This window comes from Barbatula barbatula (genome assembly GCF_947034865.1).
Source record: "Barbatula barbatula genome assembly, chromosome: 6".
Classification (NCBI taxonomy): Eukaryota; Metazoa; Chordata; class Actinopteri; order Cypriniformes; family Nemacheilidae; genus Barbatula; species Barbatula barbatula.
Window position 1 is genome coordinate 3,812,414 of NC_136765.1, and position 24,659 is coordinate 3,837,072.

The 24,659-nt window shown below is 39.2% G+C and overlaps 1 protein-coding gene across 2 annotated transcripts in view; it reads left to right on the forward strand.

The window, feature by feature from the left end:
• fermt2 (FERM domain containing kindlin 2) overlaps nt 1-24,659 on the forward strand; it is a 40,068-nt gene that overhangs the window by 11,738 nt on the left and 3,671 nt on the right. Inside the window, exons 3-13 of one of the 2 annotated variants that reach the window (XM_079458851.1) lie at nt 5,898-6,131; nt 10,974-11,102; nt 13,151-13,177; nt 15,358-15,583; nt 15,666-15,768; nt 16,492-16,599; nt 17,750-17,884; nt 18,354-18,403; nt 18,804-18,928; nt 19,032-19,138; nt 19,423-19,641. In XM_079458851.1, coding sequence (XP_079314977.1) covers nt 5,898-6,131; nt 10,974-11,102; nt 13,151-13,177; nt 15,358-15,583; nt 15,666-15,768; nt 16,492-16,599; nt 17,750-17,884; nt 18,354-18,403; nt 18,804-18,928; nt 19,032-19,138; nt 19,423-19,641 — 1,463 coding nt within the window. The remainder of the gene's footprint in view (nt 1-5,897; nt 6,132-10,973; nt 11,103-13,150; nt 13,178-15,357; nt 15,584-15,665; nt 15,769-16,491; nt 16,600-17,749; nt 17,885-18,353; nt 18,404-18,803; nt 18,929-19,031; nt 19,139-19,422; nt 19,642-24,659) is intronic. The other variant, XM_079458852.1, reaches the window with a different exon arrangement.

Sequence of the window (24,659 nt, forward strand, 5' to 3'; positions counted from 1 at the left end):
TCTGGTGGAGTAAATGCTGGTGGGTGTGACAAATGACCGTTTTAGCTGTCACCTGCCCAGACATATCTAGTTTAGTCAGATCAATAAACAATGTGAGCTCAGAGCTCCTGAAGTTTAAGGTTCACATAGTGGTCACTAATGCTTAACTTGACGCTTAACACATTTTCTTCTGCACACACAGAAAGATGGTCAACAAATGGTGCTGATAGAAATGTGGTTATTATGTGGTTGTCAGTAGCATTCATGTTTACTATTACATAAACACATATTTCTGTCAAGAGTATGTACATCATCATTTCTACATAAGACTTTTAATGCCTGCATATATATATATATATATATATATATGCGTGCGTGCGTGCGTGTTTTACTGTAGTCTTCACTTGGTTTGTTTGGTAGTATCTAACTGGTTAAGTGAGAATATTTAATGAGCCCTTGCAAAAATTGCAAAAACTCATGAATGAAGTTGCTCAAGTCAAGGTCTTGTATTGTTACATGCTGCAGTGGCTGAATGTGTTATTATTTACAACTCGGAAATAGTCTGATGTGGACACAATCTGTTTATAGTCTATTGTTGATGTATGTTCATTGTTGTTGAATATTAAGGGACTTTAATAAACCTTGTGTGTTAAATAAGAGCTTTTTTGAAAGAGAAATAATGTTATTGTTGTATGGGCTCACCGCAGAGGAAGGTGTACGATTCGCAGTGTGTGTGTGTTTGTAACATGGTCACGATATACCCTCTCTTTCCGTCTGCAGTACTGGATAGCTCCATCGCTGTTTAATGCATCCTATTACTTAGCTTGGATTCGTTTTGTTACAGCATTACATCATCTGCTGGGCAGGCTGTATTTTTAGCCAAGAAATGCAATTGGCTGCCAGCTAATTAAATTACAGGCCTCTATTTAGGATGCCTGATAGATGGTCAGTGAGCGACCGTCCCCGCCGCACTCCATCTGACAGTAGGGCGGGGCTGAGGCGGGCCCACCAATGACAGTCTGAGGAGGAATTCACTGGGGATCCTCTGGAAAAAGAGTCACTGTGTGTCTGTCTACGTGTTTCATAGCCTGGACGTGACTGTATGAATGACTCATGCTGCTCACAGAGTATATCATATTACTCCCAAAGATGGACTGGTGGATGGATTTCATTTAAATTCATCAGGGGATGGTTGAAAATGTTAAGGGTAAGGCTACATGCAGCAGTGAATCACTGTGACGTATCTTATAGCCACACGCACTTTCCCCTACCCTCGTGTCTATAGCTTACCACGAATACAAAAAATACATGTTTCACAAATGTCTCTATATCATTTTTGATTGAAAAACAAAGACTATGCTATTAAACAATACTTTATTTTAAAAGTTGATATAATTAAAACAAAGCTTTGAGATCCATACTTGTAACTTACGGTGTACAATGCAGATCTCACAATCATAAACCGAGGTAGTGGCAAATTCTTATAAATATTTTCATTAGTATGGGAGCTATAGGCCTACATATTAACATTAAAACAGCCCTGGAACACATTGTGCAAGAAGTGTGTTTGTTCTTCTAATGAATATTTGTTTTGATTCAGTTACAGATTATTGGCCTATTAGTAGAGAGTGTAAACGCTCAATTCTCAGTTCAAATGATTCTCTCTTATTGGATGATCTGCACTGTTTGTTTACTATGATCACCTGCTGTGTGGTTGTCATGGTGCAGTGTTGTTGAATGAGCCGTATGTGTCTGTGATGGCTTGACCTACCTGACAATGTAGACTAAATGTAGTCCTTTTTCCCACTTCTAACAGAAGGTCTTTTACTTCTGTGCTTCTTAAATACTTAAACTTTTGGCTGACCCGCGTCATGTCTCGATCCCACCTCCGGTCTCTTACCCTCATGAGTCCTCGAATTGGATTATTTATAAAATCTAAACTATCCAGCATTAGGTGTTTTTTTATTGTTCCTTTATTTCTTGTATTTTATTTTATTATTAACAACATAAAAGACTTTAGCATGTAGTCAATTATGCACTTATTTGTTAATATGTAAACTTGTAGATAAAGATAAACTTGCAGGGCTCTTACTGCCAGTGCCAGTGCAACAGGCCTGTCGCAATAACTTTTTGTTTGCCGATTAATTTCATCAGAAATAATTGCGATATTCAATACATTTGTTATGCCACTGATTAAATAATGATATGTAATTGCAAGTACAACCTTTTACAGAACAAAGACCTTTTAATTATCGGTATCGTCCGATAATAAAATGTAGGCTGATATATTATAGCCGATAAATCATACATAATTTCCACTGGTTAGACTTCTTCAGCTGCACGCTGCTCACAGTTAAAATACTGTAGAGTACAGTCTTTCTTTCATGATCATTCATTTTTAAAGTCAACTTTTTTGCTATTAGCGAAACATTGTTGATGTAGGTACAGTATGTAGATACAGTATTTATTAATGTGTAAATTATAGGAACAAAAGCATATTGGTTGAATCAGACTGCTGTCTGAATGATTTCTGTCTTGAGACCTGTTCGATTTGTGGCTATTAAGAACCTTTTTCTGGGTTGCTCAGGAAGAACATCTTTAATTTGTTTGTTTAATACAAAATATACAAGAAAAGTTTGAAGGTTAAATAATTTTGAACTGGTGTAAACTAGGCTTGGTACATGATTTTCAGGGGAAAAAATGTTGACCTTGTTTTCTGCAGTGAATGTTTTCATATAAAAGCAGCTTTTTTTTCAGTGCTAGGAATTATTATATTAATACCTAGATACTGTATATCGGCCAATATATCCGTTATCGACTTCCAATGTTAAAGAATCATCGCTTATTGTTTATCGTCCAAAATGTATATATTGGTGCATCCCTACTGCATAGTTCATGGAGTTACAGAGTAAAGCAAATTGACTGAGACAATCCTTTTTGCTTGGCAAACTGTGTCATTCCTGGGCATATTGACTGGCACCAATTTTCTTAGTGGAAAGTCTAAAGGAAGGAGAGATTCAGAATAACTGGAGGGTAAATATTTAAAATAAATAAAACTTCCAATTATACTTGGTTGATTTACGTTATGATGAAGCCGCTATGATGAAGTTTCCAGAGAAAGAAAGAGACTGGTGATTTTTGGGTAAATGTGCTTTCAAACGTTCCTATCTTTACTCTTATATTTAGAATACATTTCTGTACGAAAGTTTTAGTGACTCATGATTTGTTTATGAAAGCGGTCGTTGCTTAGTGAATGAGACCCAATGTCTCTTTAAACTCTTGAATGCCTTTTCCATTCGTGAAGTACTCTTCAAATGAATTAAAACTGTTCGAAATTTGTTAAAGGTGTATTCATACATGTGATATGTCATATTTAACTTAACTGTCTGTAAGACCGCTCCTAGTTTCAATCAGTTGTGTTGCTGTTTTCGTTTCCTTCGTATTTAAAGATTAGAGCGTCTTGTTCACGCGCTCCTTTGTTTTCACATCAGAGTACGAGGATTGCGGCTTTGACGCCAGTCAATTACTGTTCCGAACTGTTTTTATTCATCAGGAAAACACAATATAACAGCCCTTAAAATGTGTTCCAACTTTAAGCACTATATTGTTATATAGCTATCTAACAATACTGAAAATTATACAAAATGTTAACGTTATACATCACCTTAAATCTTATTAATTTGTGAGTTGCTACTGATAAAAGCCAAAAGTGTATCAATTCAGCTTTCATGAATAATAATCACTAAAACTTTCATGTCTTGCAGGTTTTTTTTTACATATGCGTTCGCCCAGGGAGTCGGAGCACAAAATACTAAACCCTGTTCTCTTTCATTCCTTCCTTCTCTGAAACGGACATATAAAACCCATATTAACAAGAGTCTTCGTAAAGTTAGTCCGTGAACAAACAGTTGGGAAACAAAAAACATGTGTGTTAAAGTATAGTGCGCAAGCCAGGGGCGTTGCTAGACCTAAAGCTCTACTGGGGCACAGGCCCCCATTACTTTTTCTATCACTTTCTTTTTTTAAAACCTGCTGTGTGCAAGAAATGTGCAACACAATGCAACTTCCCTTGCTTAAACCACTATTCCTACACTGCAACAATACCGGGGGAGGTAAATATTACGTATTTTAAAATATTAAAGTATCTTCAACATGCTCAACATAAACTTTATTAACATGGTTGACGTCGTAGGTTCCATAGTTCCAGACCAGCAAGGTTTCGTAGCCAGTTCGGCACAAAGTTCGATCTTGGTACAAAAAAAGCGCAGCCCGTGTTCCCAGTTGGGCTCCAGCACCAGCCCCGTTGGAAAAGATGTATCTGGTGCTGGTCTCTCTCAACTGTTAGTCTGGGAGCCCTGCCATTACAAAAAATATCAAAATTCATCCCCCAAGAATGTAAGACGATGCTTCTAACGCGGTCTTGTTTTGAGCGGCTATGTAAATTGGACATCTTGACATTAGTCACTTCTCTCGTTTTTCAGGAATGGTTGTAAATGTTCATTGAGAGCATTGGTTGCAATCTGTTGTCATGTAAGCGGTGTTGTGTTGGTATGGAGATTAAAGCCATTTTGGCTAGTGAACGAGAGGGAATTATTGAAATAGTATTGAACCAGCGTAAAGCACTTTTATTAGGGAGTAGAGAAGAAAAACTGACTCTGTGTGACTCTGTCTGCAGAATCTATGACTAAATTGGAAATAAGATTATTATTATTGTTGTCATGATTATCTTCTGTCCATCCTTTTTGGAAACAAAAACTCTCAACATTTCTCATTCCAACACTGCAATCCTTTCAGTTCTGTCACCTGCACATACCTCACAGTCCGTTTTTTGATTTTCACCATCTTAGTTTTTTTCTTGCCTGTTTTGAGGTAGAAAATGTGCTTTTCCTGTGTCGAACTAAATCAAATCTCAGTAGTATAAAAACGTGGATATTCTTAACCGTAAATACCTAATGCAGTTTTGAAAAGGCAAAGGTCCAATACATTAAATTATATTTTTCGGCCCACATAAATAAATGGTTTCTATACGAGATTAAGAATGGAAAAATAATTTGCTCAATGTTTGATTAGGATAGAAAGGAATATATGGTAATTTTCTCTCACACACACAGAAGGTTGGGAAACACGATAGCAGTCTCCTAAGTGAAATACTATTTCCTTTGTCTGCTCATACCTGTGTATTGACATCAGTTGCACTGACGTCCACTTTGAAACTGATGCCCCCTTTTATATTTGATTGGGTAGTTCAGAGTAATGGCCCATTTACACCTTCCCCTAAACAAAAAGTGAAACGAAACGGACAAAAGGTCTGTTCATGCCAGTAGCACAAAGGCAAAGCACTTCAAGTCATTCACATGCTTTGATTCAAGACACAGCGCTGGCAATACAGATTCACTTGTTTTAATGTAAAATACACACCATCTAACACATTTCATTGACTTTAAACAGTAGTATATTGTGTGTGTGATATTTAAATCCACATTCTTTGTTGAATCCACATCTCTTGTTGTTTGTGCACAGCTGGTAAAGGAAAGACAGGTTTATAGTGTCAGACTGAGATTACAGCGTGAGTCTAGAACGAAGACAAACGCTGGAACCTGATCCTCTTTCTTATACACACAAACATCTCCAACCACTCTGATGTTTTTAGCCTGTTTGCTGTGGAATAGTTGTCCTCTTGCGATCATCCTAGCCAAAATGCTGCAAATTCAGTTTCTTACACAAACGTACTTCACACTCCCTATTTCATTTTCATGCAGTTGTCCTCGCTCACAAGTCTATGGACTATTTTTGTGCTGCCAAAGCAAAGAATGCTATTAGCAGGGCTATTTTCATCTAGCTCTACCTCCTGTCTTTTCAAGCGGTTATCATCATAATTCATAACCTTGGCATGTTTGTTTCTCTCAATCTCTGTGCAGATGTGAAGAAGGACTGGTCTGATCATGCCCTGTGGTGGGAGAAGAAGAAGACCTGGCTGCTGAAGACTCACTGGACTCTTGATAAGTACGGCATCCAGGCCGACGCCAGGCTGCTGTTCACGCCGCAACACAAGCTGTTACGACTGCAGCTGCCCAACATGAAACACATGAGGGTGAAAGTCAACTTCTCTGACCGCGTCTTCAAGGCCGTGTCCGACATCTGCAAAACCTTCAGTGAGTGCTGCCTTTCTTCAAATATAACTTCATTAGGTGAATGCTTTTTTAATTGTTTAAGAAGGGAAACTGGGTCCGGACCTTTTAAACTCACAACTTTATGAAAAGATTCTATAAACACTTTTTCCATATTTCTTCAACTTTTGACATCAGACATATTATTAGATTACTGCCTGTTTGGTCATTACAAGCTTTCCCTTGTAACATATTAAAAATGAGTGGTGGAAGGATCTCAGATGTGTCTGACATAATCCAGTGTGTTTTTAAATGCTGGAATTCATCATTGTTGATTGTTTTATGAATTTGTCACTATGTTATTTAGCTTTACGAGTGGGCTGTTACTGAAGTATGCAGCAGCTGAATCTTTTTTTGAGCCCAGCAGAGAAATGTTTTTTTTTTGTGAAGGGAAAAATACTGTTATTCTTAAAATTTAAGACATTTCCCCCTTAAATTTGAAGGGTCAGAGAGAATGTGGTAAATAGTCTGTACAAAAAATGGGGAAATTGATGTCAAGATGATGGATACAGATTAACCATTACAAAAATGTCACAAGTTTTGTAGCAAAGGCCATGCAATTGTAGCACAAATATGAAACGTATGTCACCACCTCTAGCGACTAGCAAAGCCTAATACTACAATTCAAATAATTGAAATGGTTTTGTGTTTTTTAGCAGTAAACGCAGTGTTAGAGATTTTATAAAACACGACAAATTTTCTTTTACGGTGAATTTTGTCTTCACAAACAATGTTCATTCGACCATGAACTATATCATGAACGCTTCAAAAATAGCAATGCAGCAATAGACCTGGGGCAAAATAATTGCTGCACTGCCACATCTGCTCTGCTCTTTGTTTTACACTAACCATATGACACTTTCAACATTATAAAAAAAACATCTCAATAATACAAATCGACATATACACAGCATATTAATGTTTATATTGTTTCCTGAGTAAATCAAAAGTCTCAGCAGGTAGAAAAGCAGATAGATTCTCAACATTCAGAAGAATGGATAAAGTGTGATAGCCTTTCTTTTGAATTATTGTATTATTACTCGCACCACATAGATAACAACTGAATGAAAAAAACACTGTGGACTACATTGATAGTAGAAATAGCCGCCTTGAAGAGCTTTTGCAAAAATAATGCAAACACGAATATTCGCATTGGTGATATGCAAGCCACCACACACGGTCTCTGTTATGTATACAAATATGTTGCACTGTACAGCCATGGACGGGTCATCATTATTTGTAGTGCAACATAAGGCTGTATGATTTGTAGAAATACCTTTTTTCATGAACAAAATAGCAGTTCATGATCAGGTCAGGTTACGTCAGGGGCTGTTGTTTATCTGAAAATGATATCACACTGCTCAAACATTCCATGACCCGACACATGCCAATTGAGCTTGATCATGCAGTAGTAGTCTGCAGGGAAACTACAATCACAGTGAAGCTTTGAATTGAACAGCTCCCGCTTATCTTTTCTCTTGTTTTACCTTGTTATTCACCGAGCCTTTGCACAATATCAGAGAAATGCATTCTGAAAGAAAATAGTGTGTGTGTGGATGTTTAAAGCCAATTGCTGTCTGAATGCTTTCTGTCTTTAGACCTGTTAGACTCGTGGTTAGAACACTTTTCCTCTGTTCTGGAAGAATATCTATACTTTTTTTATTAAATAAACATACCATAAAAGTTAAAGAATGTTTAACTAGTGTAAAGTAGGCTTGGTACATGATTTTCAGGGGAAAATAGAACAAACGGTCACCTTGTTTTCCGCAGTCAATGTTTTCAAATAAAAGCAGTTGTCCACTTTTAGCTTTTTGATTCAGTCTCAGAAAATGTTACATTCATATTTAGATACTGTATATCGGCCAATATATGGAGTATCGGTTTCCAGTGTTAGATAATTATCGGTTATCGACATCGGCCAAAATGTACATATTGGTGCATCCCTACTGCATAGTTCATAAAGTTACAGAGTAAAGTAAATTGACTGAGACAACAAATGTTTTCCTATTTGCTTGGCAAACTGTGTCATTCCTGGGCATATTGACTTAGTGGAAAGTCTTAAGGAAGGAGAGATTCAAAATTTTACAGGGCAGTTATGAAATTAAAAACTGTAGGCGTCCCTATGAACTTGATTCTGAATTGTATATATCTGCTTATTTATTTTGTCAACATACGTGACGTTAAAGCCACAAGGCCTTTAGTCTTTAAACGAAGATCATTGTTACACATATGCTGTATTTGTGCTGTTACGCTTGCACTTTTATCGTCACTGTTTGCTAAACACACTGTGAGCTGTCATGACATTTCTGTCTAGTTAGCATAGTGTAGAAAGCCAGCATGCCCTTGAACTTCACTCTAAATCCTGTTTAATAAACACTTTATATCAATATCCCTGCAGGGTTGAGACTTTTATTATATCCATATATAGAAAACAAGGCCTTTATGTGCACTTATGCTGTCGATATATCTAGAGAAAATGCGGCCAATGACCTCCTACCTATCATCTTTCTCTCTTTCTTGATAGCTGATGCATAGATATGTTATCTATACAGTGCCCTCCACAATTATTGGCACCCCTGTTTAAGATGTGGTCGTGGACTTCTAAAAATTCTCCTTTTTTTTAAAACAACATAGAACCCAAATGCAAAAAAAGAGAAAAATCCAACCTTTCATTTAAGTACATTACTTTGGTGGTAAAAAGAAAATCACACATTTAGGAAAAAAAACTTGAAATCATGTGTCCCACATTTATTGGCACCCCTGATGTTAATACTTTGTACACCCCCCTTTTGCCAACAAGACAGCACTTAATCTCCTCCTATAACATTTCACAAGATTGGAGAACACAGAGAGGGATCTTTGACCATTCTTCTTTACACAATCTTTCTAGATCATCCTGGGTCCTCTCTTATGCACTCTCCTCTTTAGCTCGCCCCACAGGTTTTCGATTGGGTTGATGTCTGGGGACTCAGATGGCCATGGGAGAAACATGCCCACAGCATCACAGATCCTCCACCATACTTCATGGTGGGCATGAGGTGCTTTTTGGCATACTCCGCTTTTGTTTTACGCCAGACCCACTTAGAGTATTCTTTGCCAAAAAGCTCAATCTTAGTCTCATCTGACCAAAGCACACGATCCTAGTTAAAGTCCCAGTGCCGCTTAGCAAACTCCAGACGTTTACGTTTGTGAGTGTTAGTGAGAAAAGGCTTTTTCCTTACATGCCCCCCAACAGCTTGTTGGCATGAACGGTCTGAGCGTCTAATGGTTGTTTTGGAGACTGTCAATGCTGTGACAGTGAGCTTAGGACTTTTTTTTAACTTCTCTTACCATCCTCCTCACTGTGCGTTGTGGCAAGATAAACTTGGGACCTCCAGTTGTTTTAAACTTCTTAATGATTCCTCTGACTGTAGATACGGGCAGGTTAAGTCGAGTGGCTATTTTCTTGTAGCCATTGCCTGACTTATGAAGGTCGACACACATCTGCCTTACTTTAGTGGTGTGTTCTCTTGTCTTTGCCATGTTGACAAATGGGTAAGAGAATTAGGCCTCTGTGTCACGTCATATTTATACCCCAGGGAAACAGGAAGTCATGAATTACTAATTAAAAGTTCCTAGATACCCTGACCAATTTAAGCAACTACAGAAAAAAGTTTTTTTTTCTAAATGTGTGATATATTTTTTTGTATTTAAAGGAAAGGTTGGATTTAAATCTTTTTTTGCATTTGGGTTGTATGTTGTTTAAAAATAGGAGAATTTTTAGAAGTCCACGACCACATCTTAAACAGGGGTGCCAATAATTGTGGAGGGCACTGTATATCAGCTATCAAGAGTGTCACTGGACAACACAATATATATAATAAACAACACAAGAGATGTGAAGAGGCGCCATGGATGTAAAAATCTGTAATGTAAATTAGTCTCTGTTGTGATTTAGAGAGATTATTCAGCACTAGCTTTACTTTCTCTCTCTCTGTATCTCCTGGCATGACTTCACTCCTCATGACTGTGGCCTTCTCATGTTATGCACAACATGAATTTGAGTGTGTTTATAATTTACCAACGAGCCGACGGGCCATTAGCCCTGTGTGTGCCCATCAGAGAATGACCAAAACAAGAGAAGAGAGAGAGAGCTGTGGCTGTTGGACTCGACAGAGTCTGATGAAGGATCTTCTGTTTGTTGACTGGAATGTCAGAGGAGGCGCTCGTTCACTCCCTGTGCTCAAGCGACCTGCTCCGCTCACATATGGCTGTAAAAGGGCAGGCTCCGAGAGAGAGAGAGCTGCCATCTGGTAGTTCTTAAAACCTCTGGAATGCTTTTGCTTTAGTAACACAACTAAACAACCCGCACTCGCCAAGCCGAGAAGACCCTCCCCCATTACACTCACCCTGCGTCAAAGTCGTATTTCTCTGCGACTGGAAAAATCGGGGCGGATGAATCGTACTCCCAAGGAGCTTGCAAGGAGCAAGAATTGAAACCCAAAAATTCTTTGGAAAAATACAGTTGGTGATACACTTGTGAACATCAATTACTAATGAATTTTCAAACTAAATGCAGAGTAAATGTTTTTTGAGTATAGACTTTAGAAAGGCTGCCCGCACATTTGTCGCATCTAGTTAGGTTCCTGTTGAGAGGCACGGAAACAAAAAGGCCTTTTATATACCCTCTGTATATATCGCATCTTGATGAACTAACTAGTCGACTATTTAGATGTTGATTTATCTGAGTCTACTTCTCTGGTCTTTTCATTATGAATTGCCTTTCAGGCCTTTGTTTTATTGACTGGTTTTACTGAGCTTTAATAACAATGACTGTCTCGTCTCCAGACATCCGTCATCCAGAGGAGCTCTCTCTACTGCGCAAGCCACGCGACCCGAAAAAGAAAAAGAAAAAGCTGGAGGAAGCTGAGGAGGAGGCGCTGGAGCTAGATGGACCGCTGCTCACCCCTGGATCAGGTACTTTTTACAGGATCATCATGGGTTTTTTAAAATAACAGCATATCTCCTCAAGCTGAAACATAATATTTAGGGTTAGAGGTTTGCTGAAATCCTTTTTCCATAAATAGAAGTGGTAGAAACAGTCATGCTTGCCATAGCACTGTAAATAATGGTAATTATATCAGGAGCGTTCCAGAGTCGCTGCTTAACTTTCCATTGGTGTATTGCAGCGTAGATATAGGCTTTTGACGCTTTGGAACCCATGACTGTCCATTATGGTAAGTGTGTGGTGAAGATCAGGAAAACAAAAGAGGAGTTATGTTGAAATGGTGTCGAGATGAGAAATGTGCTAGTGTATCATTTGCAGACATGCTCTTCTCGCTCTAACAAATGGTTCAGATTCCGGACATTTTTGGTCACGCTGCCATTTTGAAACCCCAGTCAGCCACATTGCCCGAATGCCCCACACATCATGCAGGAAAATTCATTTACGATGCACACAGGACAATTTTCATCTGAGGTCACGATGAATAGGGTCTATTGTCCCGTCTCACCCTATGCCCCCCGTGCGCTCCGGCATCTCTTGCACAAACCGAACACACAGGCCAAGAGGCTTGTGCGTGGTGACTATTTCCAGTATGTGCGCTACACTTGTTCTTTCATTTGTAGCATTTAACCTCACAGCGCCCCTCATTAAAACAGTGCAGGCTATAAAGAGCCTATAAAGAAGCTTGTTTTTGCTGCACAAAGGCGCTTTTAGGAAGGAGAGATTGAAATAGGAGCTTCTATGAGCCATATTAGCTCACACAGGAAATGAGTTGAAGAATCACAGCTTGGTCTCCTCTCAGAGGGGTCAAAATGCTTGATAGGAATCGCTTTGATAATAGTACGAGGAGGATACGAGCTCCACCCATTCAGGAGCTGTTATATTGTTAGGATCTGCTGTAGTAGAGATCGGTCTTCCTCTTTGTTCTGTGTCTGCCTATGCTGGGATTGGGTTATGTCCCCTTACTTTTTGAGCGCCTTTCGATTGAATAAATACATATGATTTTTGTTGCATTGAAGCATTAAAACATTGTATTTAAACAGTGCTTTTGTTTGCAACAATTATGGAATGTCTATAAACTATAAATTATAATTATATATTATATTACGGCATTGTCAACTGTGTTACACAGACATGGCTGTCTTTGATAAAACTGTTTTTAATCGATTTCTTAATTTTAGACCTTAAACATTTAAAAGAAATTCAACAGATTAGTATTCACATTCCATAAAGATGTGTATAAAAAGTGACACAACATGGTTAGAAAACAAGTTAATAGTCTCGTTCTGTTTGCCCTTATTTAGTCATATGTTTCTTGAATTTATAGGAAATGTACATTTACAACTACTTTCTTTTTATTTGATTAAAAATTTTAAATAAAGAAGCCATTTGAAAGGACCCTTCACACCAAGAAAGATAACTAAAGATGGTTTTAAAATATGCCCGGAGTTCCACAACTTCAGCAATACATAGGAACATTATTATCGGGATCTCATTTAAATAGATTATTTTCCAGATAATGAGCTTTAAGACAGGGACAACCTATAACAATAAATTCACGTTACAAAGGGGTCTTGTGAAATGTGTTGTGATGACTGTTGGTGTGAATGCTAATGTAGATATCTTTATGCTTATCGTTCTTTATGTGAACAGGCCTTTAGAAGAACAATCGTTGTTTTCAGAAACACCCGCTTTTACTGACACTTTATACAAGAAAACACATGAAGTTGTCATTGTTTCCATGAGCAGGGTTTTATGCTGAAAAAGCAGAGAATGTGACTGTGTGAATGGCATTTATTACGGATGTCTGGGAACATCCTGTGACGGGCTGTCTGCTGATGAGGGAACATAACTTTTTTCTTCTTTTGGAGACTTTGTTCACCTCTTAAATCTCGTCTTATTTAGCATGTTCTTGAATTCTTTCCTTTTCTTCATTCAGTTAATCCATCTTTTTAATCTGTCCCTTCACTCTTGATCTCTCTCTGTTTTCTTTTCCTCTACATTTCCTCCTGTCCTCAAGATGTAATATACATTGGACCGGTGAAAGGTAAGAGTCGCTGTTTTTCTGTCTCTTGCATTGCTTCATTCACTTCCACTTCACAGCTGGAGCAGTCAGCTGACCACTGCTGACTCGAGGAAATTCTCGGCTCTGGTCACCTGACTGTTTGCTTGAGTGAGACCCTCAGCTGAAGGGGGTCATGAGATGAGCTTTGCCCAGACACCGTCTGGAAGTGCTTGAATTTCCATTCCTTGACAACTTGGATGCTTTGTCCTAAAATCCATTAAATTAGAAGTGTTAGGTCAGGTCATGTGTTCATAGGTTGATTCCCCCAGGATATGTAAACACTGATGCTCTATGAAAATTATGCTTTGTTTGCCCAACCTTGGCTAAACCAATGGCATGCGTTTGGGGTGGTGCTGTCTGTTTGCCTGACCAATGGCAGATGGGGGTAATGTTCAGGAAACTTGCTTGACTGTTTATTTTTGCCATCCTGTTTGGTGAACCTAATGGCCTGGAAATGAATTCCCTTTTAAGAGTAAGATGGGGTTTGGAGGGCGTGGTCCTTGTCAAAATTGTGTGGCCGATATTTGGCATATTGAAAAAGTGAATTATCTTGTATAACTCTCTTGTTTTATAGTTATTCACTCTCATTCAGACAAGCAGCAGTTTGTTTATACTGAGGGTTATCAAATAGTCGAGTAAACATCCTGATACTCACAGGCAGGTCTCCCCAGTTCCCTATGGGAGCAGAGAAGCAATTCAATGACCTTCCCTTGAGTTTCTGAGAATGGCTATAAGCCCTCCCTCATGCGTCTTCCTGCCCTCTCTCTTTTCTCATGACCTCTAGCAGGCCACAAGCACTTCCTGTCCCTCTACACACGACTGTAGCCTCACGCTGCCACGTAACGCTTTTGTGTTCTCACTGTCTGATTGGTCACTTAAGTGGTTACAGAAGAATGTTTGGTGTAACTGTGATTTTAGTTTTTTGGAGAGTTGAGGGTTTGACTGCGAATTAACAATGCGATGGTTACGGTGCATCTAAACCGCGAAAATCTGTTGAGCAACAAGCATGGAAAAGCCGTTTCATGTGCATGATGTTGTTGTGCATACATCTGATTTTTATAGTAACGTCACATATTTAATGGGTAAGGGACGAATAATTTGGAACACGTTTAAATTGTTTTAAAGACGTCGTGAAATTAAACATGATAATTTTATTTTGTTTTACAGAGTTTGCAGTGTTTATCAATTATTTATCCATGCACATCACATTTCTTTTAATCGAAACAGTTAACCACCTTCCCTCCTCGAACCTCTCTTCACTTCTGGTCGTGAGGAATGGCGTGAGGTTTTTGTTGGCAATGCCCAACGAAATCAAGTCCGGCCCTGAATTTTTTTCTCATTTCAGAAGTTGTTTCTCTTGGATATATGTCACGATAGGAAATAAAGACAATCGCTTCTTCCGTTTCATGCCGATTTGAATGACTTTAGTGTTCAAAGAAATCAATGTTGTTGATTTTTAAAGATGTAACGTGACTTCTTGCGTGACACACCACTATTTCCTTACATTTGTAACTAGCTAATATCATTAAAATCTCCTGTTTTTAAAGTCAATGATTATCCTGACATTTAAAATGAGCCTCTTTTAATAATGCACTTTTTGTTTGTATAATTGATGTTTTAATGACCTCGACATGTTTAATTTTTTCCCCCTAAAGGTCATATTGAGACCTCTGCATTCAGTTCTATCACATGGTGCTGGTTAGTTTAGCTGGTTTAAATGGCAAGAATACATCCCTTGTGTGCGCTTTGTAGTTCACATCGTACCTCTTCAGTTATAGAGATATAATGAACGATCCACACGACTGTAATGTACAGTGTGTTAATGACCTGTGATAACAGCTAGAGATTCATGTGTTCATTGGATGTCATTCACCCCCAGGCCCTTCATGCTGTTGGTTGTGCTGGCTGCTGTTTTGTGCATTCGCAGAGTTGGCTTGTGTTTTAGTGTGCATCTGCATGCTGCCAGAGGTGTGCAGTCATGTGAATGATTGTGTGAACAACTTTTATTCAGACACCGGTTTGTGTAGTTCATCTGTGTAGGTGGTATGAAAAAAACACAACACCAAATGACATAGCCTACCGCCCAGCTCTATGTCGTTTCTTCACATGGATTTGGGTGGCGGCCATGTGAGGTCATTACTGATGGTCTTTTCTCATTTCAGGAAGCATCTACTCTAGTCCTGGACTTTACAGCAAGACCATGACCCCTACTTATGACTCTCGGGACGGCAGTCCTCTGTCTCCCACCACAGCGTGGTTTGGAGACAGTCCACTGTCAGAGGGCAATCCCAGCATCCTTGCTGTCAGCCAACCCATCTCCTCGCCCGACATTGTGGTCAAGCTCTATAAACCACAGTCTTTGTTGGACAAGGCCAAGATTAACCAGGGGTGAGTGTAAGAGTTGCACTCTAGTGACATTCTCGTGGTTCAGAGGGAGTTTTTGTTCATATTTAACAGTGTGTTTGTGAAGGTGGCTGGACTCCTCGAGATCACTGATGGAGCAGGACGTGAAGGAGAATGAGGTGCTTTTACTGCGGTTCAAGTATCACAGCTTCTTTGACCTCAATCCTAAGGTCAGTGTGTTTCACATTTCCCACGTTCATGATTCTTCTGCATTTCAGTGCTTTATTCTATTATGATATGGAGACATTTACAACATTAAATGAATATGTTTTTAAGGAAATAAATCTATTACAAAATGTTGCAATAAATAAACATACGATGAGGAGATAAAATGTTTTTCTTGCCAAGTAAAAATTGTTAGAAGGGCTGTAGAAATACGAATTTGAATCGAGTTAAATATATGCAGTACTCATTGAGCACTTTTCCAACATCGTTCTCGTCACTCCATGCGTAAAACGTTTCATTTTCCACCGCAGGCCTGACAACGGAAATGTTTAGTATATAAACACAAACGCATCACGCTGCCTTGGTAACACAAGAGTCAGACACCGTGTCTACACTGGACGCGATGAGACACACAGCTTGTTATAATGTCCGGTGTGGACACAATGTAAAATTATAATGGGTTTTAATGCGCTCTATTATCTCTTGTCGCGTCGCATTGTGCCACGTCCGGTGTAGACACTGTGTAAGGTAAGACAACCGTGATGAAAATCCAGAGCCGAGAACATTAATCGTGCCAGGTCAACCAGGCTCACGTGGAAACATGACTGTAACCATTTCAGACTGTGCTTAGAACAGTTCGCCGCGGTGGTGGAAAGTGCAAGTGGAGCAGTTGTTGAGTGCTTTTTCTCAATTAAGCTAACAGGTTAACCCTTTTTTGACCTCTGCAGTATGATGCCATCAGGGTGAACCAGCTGTACGAACAGGCGAAGTGGGCGATCCTGCTGGAGGAGATTGAATGCACCGAGGAAGAGATGATGATGTTTGCTGCTCTACAGGTATACTGCAACGTACCTTTTTAAAACAAATAAAAATACTTATTTTCCTACTAATTTAACTTCACTCTGTTAAGGTCACAGATAATGACATTAAAAGCCTGGAGTGCAGAGTCAGTTTTTTTGAAAAATGAAATAAAACGAACTTCATGCAAATGAATAATTTTTTTAATAATATTATGGTTATGGTCGTACGGACATCCTCCTTATTTAATTGTCTCGTGGTATTGCTGTGTAAGCCTGAGAAGTGACAGCTTGCAGTCTTCACTCAGGTCCTCTCCCCATTAATAAAATGGATGGGCTCTGTGCCTAGGGTTCAGCTTACCGCAGTATGCTGACGTTTGGCCGCTGCGTGTATATCCTCCAGCGCTGTGCCCTCTTGGCTTAAGACCCAGCTATTTCAGCCCCACATAAATGTTGAGTGACAACACATCACGACGCCTCACTGTCTTCACATCATGTATATATAGAGTGGGTGTATGTTTGAGGGGGTGGGGCAAAAAGGACCACCCATCATTTCCTACAGCAGCTTTTTTTTGGTGTTGGTTCTCGAGCTGGTGTAGTCTTTCTGTTTATGTAGATTGTGTTTAAATAAGTCTGGTCTGTCCCTCCCCGTCAGTGGAGATGAGGTCCACTTCGCCTCTGGACAGTGTATCTGGGTAGAAGAGCTCATGGCTGTCAAACTTCAGCCAGTCTAAGTTTAGGTGCCAGCTCTCTAGAGGTATAGTGAGTCTTTAACCGTGGGGGTTCATGGTACATCATTCACCTACTAACCACTCCTGAACACAGAGACTGTGCAGCTGCAGCTGTCATCAGTGTGCAGTACACGTATGACTGAAATAATCCTCTGTAATCCCTAAAGCCAGTTGTTCGCTGCAGTACCAGAGGGACTATTGTATAAATATCATTGACAGCATGTTTTAATTATCAGTATTGCGTCACAGGCTTTTTAGCTGATACACGCTACGGTGACAACTTAGAAGCTTAAAAACAAATGGAGCTTTATGTGTTGATATAATACAAACGCACATGCAAATGTACATACTGGATCCTTTGATTAAATCGTATGCATCACATTATTTTGAACAGCGTGGAGCTGATGTCAGCAGTACGTACAGCATTGATGATTTCTGTGCTTGTGTTTTCATCGCAGTACCACATCAACAAGCTGTCCATCATGTCTTCAGACAATCACATGAACAACAGCGAGAAGGAGGTGGATGAGGTGGACGCTGCTCTGTCAGACCTCGAGATCACGCTGGAGGGAGGAAAGACTTCCAACACGCTGGTACTGGACACACGCGCACACACGTACAAATGCTGTTAACATCAACACGATAACAAATGTGAATAAATACGTTTAACTCTGATAATGCATTTATTCAATTTGACACTATAGTTGATCCATTATGTTCTGTTTGATTTCTAATAATTGACTGGACAGTCCAGTCGTGTCCGCACAAACACAGTCCTTCGCGACGCACCCATTTATCAGTAAATGATGTGGAAATTACTTCAATAGAAATGAAGAAATGATCATGCATAAATGAAAAACCATTGTTAATGGTGTCATCGCAAGGTATTAAGGCACAGACGACATTTTAGGAAACGGAATGTTAAGTCTGCAAAAGATCATATGAGATGTGCTCAAATATTTTAACTGTATGACAGCTTTAGAAAGGTTTGTCAGTAATGGTGATGCAACATTGTTTGTGCCACATGTTATTGTTTTTGATTGCATTTTTTGTTGATCTCAGGGTGACATCACATCTATTCCTGAACTTGCCGGCTATGTGAAAGTCTTCAAGTGAGTGAAACACTAACAGATTGAGTTTTATAATTGATATTGTTTGCAAGGTTTTCTGGGTGCTTGTTGAAGCATTGATAATGGTTGCTAGGTTGTTGCTGGTAGAGGTTTTTGTAAATAGTTGAAATTTCATTAAAATACCCCTAAACCACAAAAAAACCCAATGGTACACAGAGTAGTAACAACAGACGGTATGTTTGCACTAGCAGTCACAGTTTCTTCGAGAAACACTACATCAAACAAACTTTATTTGCACTGCAGAGTGTTTGTGCCGACAAATATTTTCTCTATAATATAAATTCTCTGTTTGCATAGTTGTTGTGGATCGACCAATTCAGATTCTTTAAAGGTCTTAACCGAGTCCAGTGTGATTTTGACCAACTTCTGCTTAATACCTCAGACCAAAGAAACTCACCCTAAAAGGATACAAGCAGTACTGGTGCACATTCAAGGACATCACAATTTCCTGCTACAAGACTCAAGAGGAGGCGCACGGCACGCCAGCACACCAGATGAACCTGAGAGGTGACACTGACTGCAGACTCCACTGTCTCTTTGAACACACGATGAACTTCAGGAATCTTGTTTACCACATGTGCTCCGCATCTCATCTGTCGTTTCTCTATAGGTTGTGAAGTCACACCAGATGTGAACATCTCGGGTCAGAAATTCAACATCAAGCTGCTAATCCCTGTAGCGGATGGTATGAATGAGATCTGGCTGAGATGTGATATGGTGAGTGAGTGAGTCAATCTCTTTCAAAGTGATACCACTGTTTTCGGCCTGCCCGCTAAGGTTTTTGCTTTGATGGGCACATGTTTGTGACCACAGCATAGTCTCATGGAGGACATGTTACAGCACTTAGAATTAAAACTTAACTAGCTTGCAGAGTAGACTTTGTGTTATGTGCACACTCAGACGTTTGACCTGGATTGACTCCACAAGTTTGATACTGCAGGTCTAAAACAGGCTTGAAACCGTCATTATCAGTTGTGTTCAATGCCCTTTTCGTCTTTCAGGAGAAACAGTACGCTCAGTGGATGGCCGCCTGTCGCCTGGCCTCTAAAGGGAAGACTATGGCAGACAGTTCTTACAACCTGGAGGTGCAGAACATTCTGTCCTTCCTGAAGATGCAACACCTGAACCCGGACCCACAGATCATTGAGCCCATCACCACAGACATTAACCCTGAGTGTCTGGTGTCGCCACGCTACCTGAAGAAGTACAAGAACAAGCAGGTAAATGAGGCTCTGAGAGACAGAGGGATACAGAAGAGAGACAGGGATCCAAGGGCATGTATGGGAGGGAATTAAGCGCAGGGTTCCTACTCGTTTTGGAAAAGTATGTAAAACGACAGATTTTTATTGTTTTCCAGGTGTATATTATTATGGAAAAAAGAAAATGGAGTATGGAGAAAATTATGAGTTTCCAGACTATTGCCCTAGTCGGTTTTCTAAAATATAACATTCAGAATTTCAATTTTTCTGAAGTTTGGAGCATGTTTCGATCGCTGCCAAAAGATCGACGGTAGACCAAATCTGCCGGAGGACTATTTGCTGTGATTGGATGTTACACAGTTAGGTAGCAGTAACCTTGACATTCGGGCTCTCCCTACTCTTCAACCAAACATGTTGAACACACGACTGTACCCACCATTTAGGTCCCAGACGTCCAGGTAGTTTTTCCATGGCATGCAAAAGTCGTAAAAAATTGCCCAATAGGACAAAACTGTACTTAGTGCTGCCAATAATGTATAAAATGTCTAGATAACTGATCTCGGATAGGGTCCACCTCAGCTATCTAACAGCACTCTCTGAATGTGTTGGAATGATGGAAGCCTGGGATTACTGTCCAATCAAATGAAAGTCAGGAGTTGCTATTGACAGAAGCCAAGCTCAAGGTCTGCTTTATTAATTATGCGTAGCTAAATGTTTAATGTTTAAAGATAGAAATGTTAGGGGGCCGTTCACATGTCCCGTCTAATAACACATGCAAAACGCTGGTTGCGTAGCTTTCTCCCTCCTTTCAGAGTGCTCTGGAGTTTGTGATCCCAGTTTGAGCGTTGACGGGCGTAAACATTTAAATAACGAACCTGACTAAAACGGCCAATTGTAATATCCAATAATGCAAACTACAAAAACATGACCAGACCGTCACTTGTTCTTCCTTAACCGCATGGATTTGACAATTTGAGGTGGTAGTTAGCCTATTAAAACAACAATATTATTGGCAAATATTTCAAACGCATCAACGAATTCTTGTTCTTTAATTTTCTATATTAAAATATTATTTTTACTATTCTTTTGTAATTGATTGTAATTGACAAAAAGTCAAAAGAAATTCGCTTACATTAGTCATTCCAAACCCTAATGCTCTTGAAAGATTGATCGTATTTCAATCTGGTAATAAATATCAACTAACCATGTGTTTACTCATCACTGATAAACATAAAAAGACAGACATGGCTCAAGCTTTTCTTATCTAATTTGCACTCCAATTGTTCTAAAATGCATCGATGTCGCTCAAGAAAATCATTTTTTGTATTTGGACCTCCGTATCTCTAAATTCATGGGTATAAACCCAGATTTCCCGTGGTCAAACTTTGAAAGAAGCCAAGTTAATGTTGGGACTTTAGTTCTCGTTTCATGTTCATTAATGAATTATAATTCACCAGTTCTTCTGTTGCTGTGGATTGAAGGTATACAGTTATTTATTTGACAAATTATTAACATTGCACTAAATTCCAATAAAATGTGCATTGAACTTGGTTTGGTGTTAATTAATTTCTATAGCTTTAACAGTCCACTGATTATTTGGCAAATAATATAATATACATCTTTTTTGTATAGATCTACTTTGTTCAGATGTTACATATTTGAGTCTGAAAAAGTATGGAATTTTGAAATGGCGAATGTGTAGGAACCCTGTAAACTGAAATAGAAAGAGCCTTCAGTTTATTGGCTCCCACCTGGCTGTCTCCACAAAGATTGTAAATATAACTTTAAACATATTATAAACTAGTATTATAAATTGTTATGTATAATATCTCAATTATTCCGAAATTGCTCGATATAATATACAGAATTTCCCCCAACTGTACCCAGTAAGGAAAACTCATAAGAAAACAAAAATATTCATTTTTTGTATTTGTAATATAATAGCTATGACATAGACGGAAGAGCATTCGGTGGGACGGTGTAGTTTTTACGCTGGTCATTGAGAAACAAAGTGAAAGTATTGAGGGAGGGACAGTTGAGAGGGAGTCAACAGAGGCTCCTGTGTGCCGCTGTTATCATCTTACAGGGCCTCTGGACTCCCTCCAGCTCCTGTGATGCTGGGGGGATGGTGGGCTTCCTGTCCTCCCTTCTCAATCGCTCCTCCACCATCTCAGCACTGGAGGAGTTGGGGTGGGGTCTTCAGAAACAGGCGGGAAAGAATACAGGAAACAAGGCGTGCTGGGAATGCCGAGTGGCTGTCTGAATGTTCAGAATGCTGAGCTGTGAGAGCGACGTTTAGAGCTTGAAGGGTTTTTTACACTTATTTACTCTACTCATTACAAGCTCCATTTCTTCCCTTCAAACGCGTGCTCTAGTGATTTTCCCTGATGATATGGGTCAGAAAGCAAAGAAGTAAGTTAAGGGAAACTGTAAAGTAAACACATTCGACGGAAGTAGTAATCCGGATGGTGGGGTATTTCAGAGGTTTCTTCTGTGCTTGACGTGTATGTGGCGCCATCTTGTGGAATATAGAGCAGGTGCGTTTGTTCACCCTTTCTCAAGTTAAAGGCAGGCTAGGTGAGGTCTGGTAGCCGATGTTGATGTTTCAATTCACTAAAACAAACACGCCCCTACCCCAAAGGGTCTAGCCCCCCTATTTTGATAGCTTTTAGATCGCAAGTGAACAAACAAGCGAACATGATACATGTTCTACTTCCTGCTCCTCAAGTGTTTTCCTCTTTAGTTTTTTTATCATTTTCTGTCATCGTTCAGCTCGACTAATGTTCGTCCTGTGCACGGCGCACTCGTAGACACGCCCCTTACTGCATATTGGCTACAAATTTGTTATGGTACTCGGCCCAACGTGTTTTTGAAAAAAGATACTAACCCCGCCTTTAACTACAGCTGTCAGCTGAACTTTGGACTCTTTTTTTTTAAGTTTAACATCCCAAAACCTGAATATAATGATTTGAGTACTGGATGAAAGATTTGATTGAAGCGGCATATTTGTACGTGTAAAGGAAGGAAAGTAGGAAGTCATGTTTCAAGGAAATTATAAGGCAGTTTTCGTTACAATTAATAATAATTGAATCAATTAAGCTTAATGCAACAAAACACACAGGGTCACTTGAATGACATTTCTTTATGCATAACATGCATCCGGATGCGTTTGTGTTTACGTTGATTAATCAATAAGATAGTTGTGAAGATGAATGACATCTCTAGTTTCCATCTTCGAGACTCCTCACAGAAAGATATATATTCACCTGAATAGATCGTAAATATTGTGGAAATCAAATGTTTGTCAGTTCTGGGTTTAATGTTTATGTGAATTTGGAGTGGGCAGTATGACCCGAATGTTTCATCACAATATTGAAGATGACCGTGGTGTTGTACTGTATACAGTTAACTTCACAAAGTAATGAAGTATTTTGCTATTACAGATTCCTCTTAGCAAATGTCACCTGTGCTGATGTGAATACAGAATTCCTCTGCTCTCTTCCCTCCAGCTGCTTATGTGAACCTCCCCTGCCGTATACTCACATGTGCATTCTGACGATTTCTTTCTCCTTGTTTATTAACTGTTGTTTTGAACCTGCTGTGTCTTTTGCTGCCTTATTCATTTATTTGATTTCCTCTGTTTCCTCTGTGTTCCTTGCTGTTTCCAACCTCCTCAGCCAGGCTTTGTCAGGGACCTGGTAAGTCAATCATTTGATAGTGGGTTGTGGTAAATGTCCACGTCTTTTCATGCTAGACATCATTCCACTAACACTGGCTATCATGAAGTCATTCAGTCTGGTATTTTATTCCAACGCGCCTTCCTTTAACCATTTTGCTGTTTTTGGAAATAGCTTACCAAAAATGTCTGAATTAGTTTTCTTACTTTTAAAGGAATAGTTAACTCAAAATTGAAAAATTCTCTGTGTTTACTTACTTTCGCCGTCCCAGATATGACATGCGTATATAGCTTCATTTCATCATTTTTTTTTAATCTCATCATTTTTTATTTATATGGCATCCAATCCTAAAGAGGACAAGAAAAAAATCATCAACCAAAGCATTAAAATCATGTAGATAACTTCAAATTCTATTGTCTTTTGCACATCTAAATATCATGACAATAAGTTACGACATATGCAAGAAAATGTCTTCCACTTAGAATGGAGCTTCCACTTATTGAGAACATTAGGTTGCAGTCAGAAAGCGATTAAGACTTTTTATGGAAAAGCACGAGGGTCCGTAAATGATGAGAATTTTCGTTTTGATTGAACTATTCCTTTAAGAGTCACTGGCATCTCTCCAAAACAATAAAAAATCAAGACGATGTGATACTGTTTTAAAGGAGTAGATCACTTTAAAATAGAAATTTCAGGATAATTCACTCACCCATGTGTCGTGCAATAATCTTGCACAAAGGGGTCCGTGTGTTATTTCTTCCATCGAAGACGAATTGAGGCTTATCAGGAAAGCTTTCCATGGTTCTTCTCCATCAAATGGACTTACACGGGGGGCTGTTGGTACAACATGGGGGCTGTTGGTACTGTTATGTCTTTGTGCAAGATTATTGTTGAAAATGGTCAGTTTGTCGTGCATATCAGGAATGTTTAAGTCTTTAGAAATCTCTGTCACGCGTTACCCTTCCAACGTGATTGCGTAATACAGAAGGCACAGACGCTCATCCTGGAGGACCTCCGAGGCAGAGCAAGTTATATATTTATGTGGAAAAAGTATATCGTTTTTTTCATCTTTTGCTAGACAACACCCTTATTCGTGTCTCAATTGTGTATAAAAGAAATAAACACACGGACGGCTTGTATGACATGTCAGTGAGTGAATAATAATGACATTTTAATTTTATAGTGAACTACTCCTTTAAGACACAACATTGCAGAATGAACCAGAAAAATGTTGCTTGATGATTTCATAAAGGTTTTGGGTCATTCTAGAAAACGGGTGCCATTTGTTTAATTTACGTCCCTGCTATATTGGTGACTATGTTGGTATCCAGCATCTTAAAAAAATTCAACAATGTTATTTAT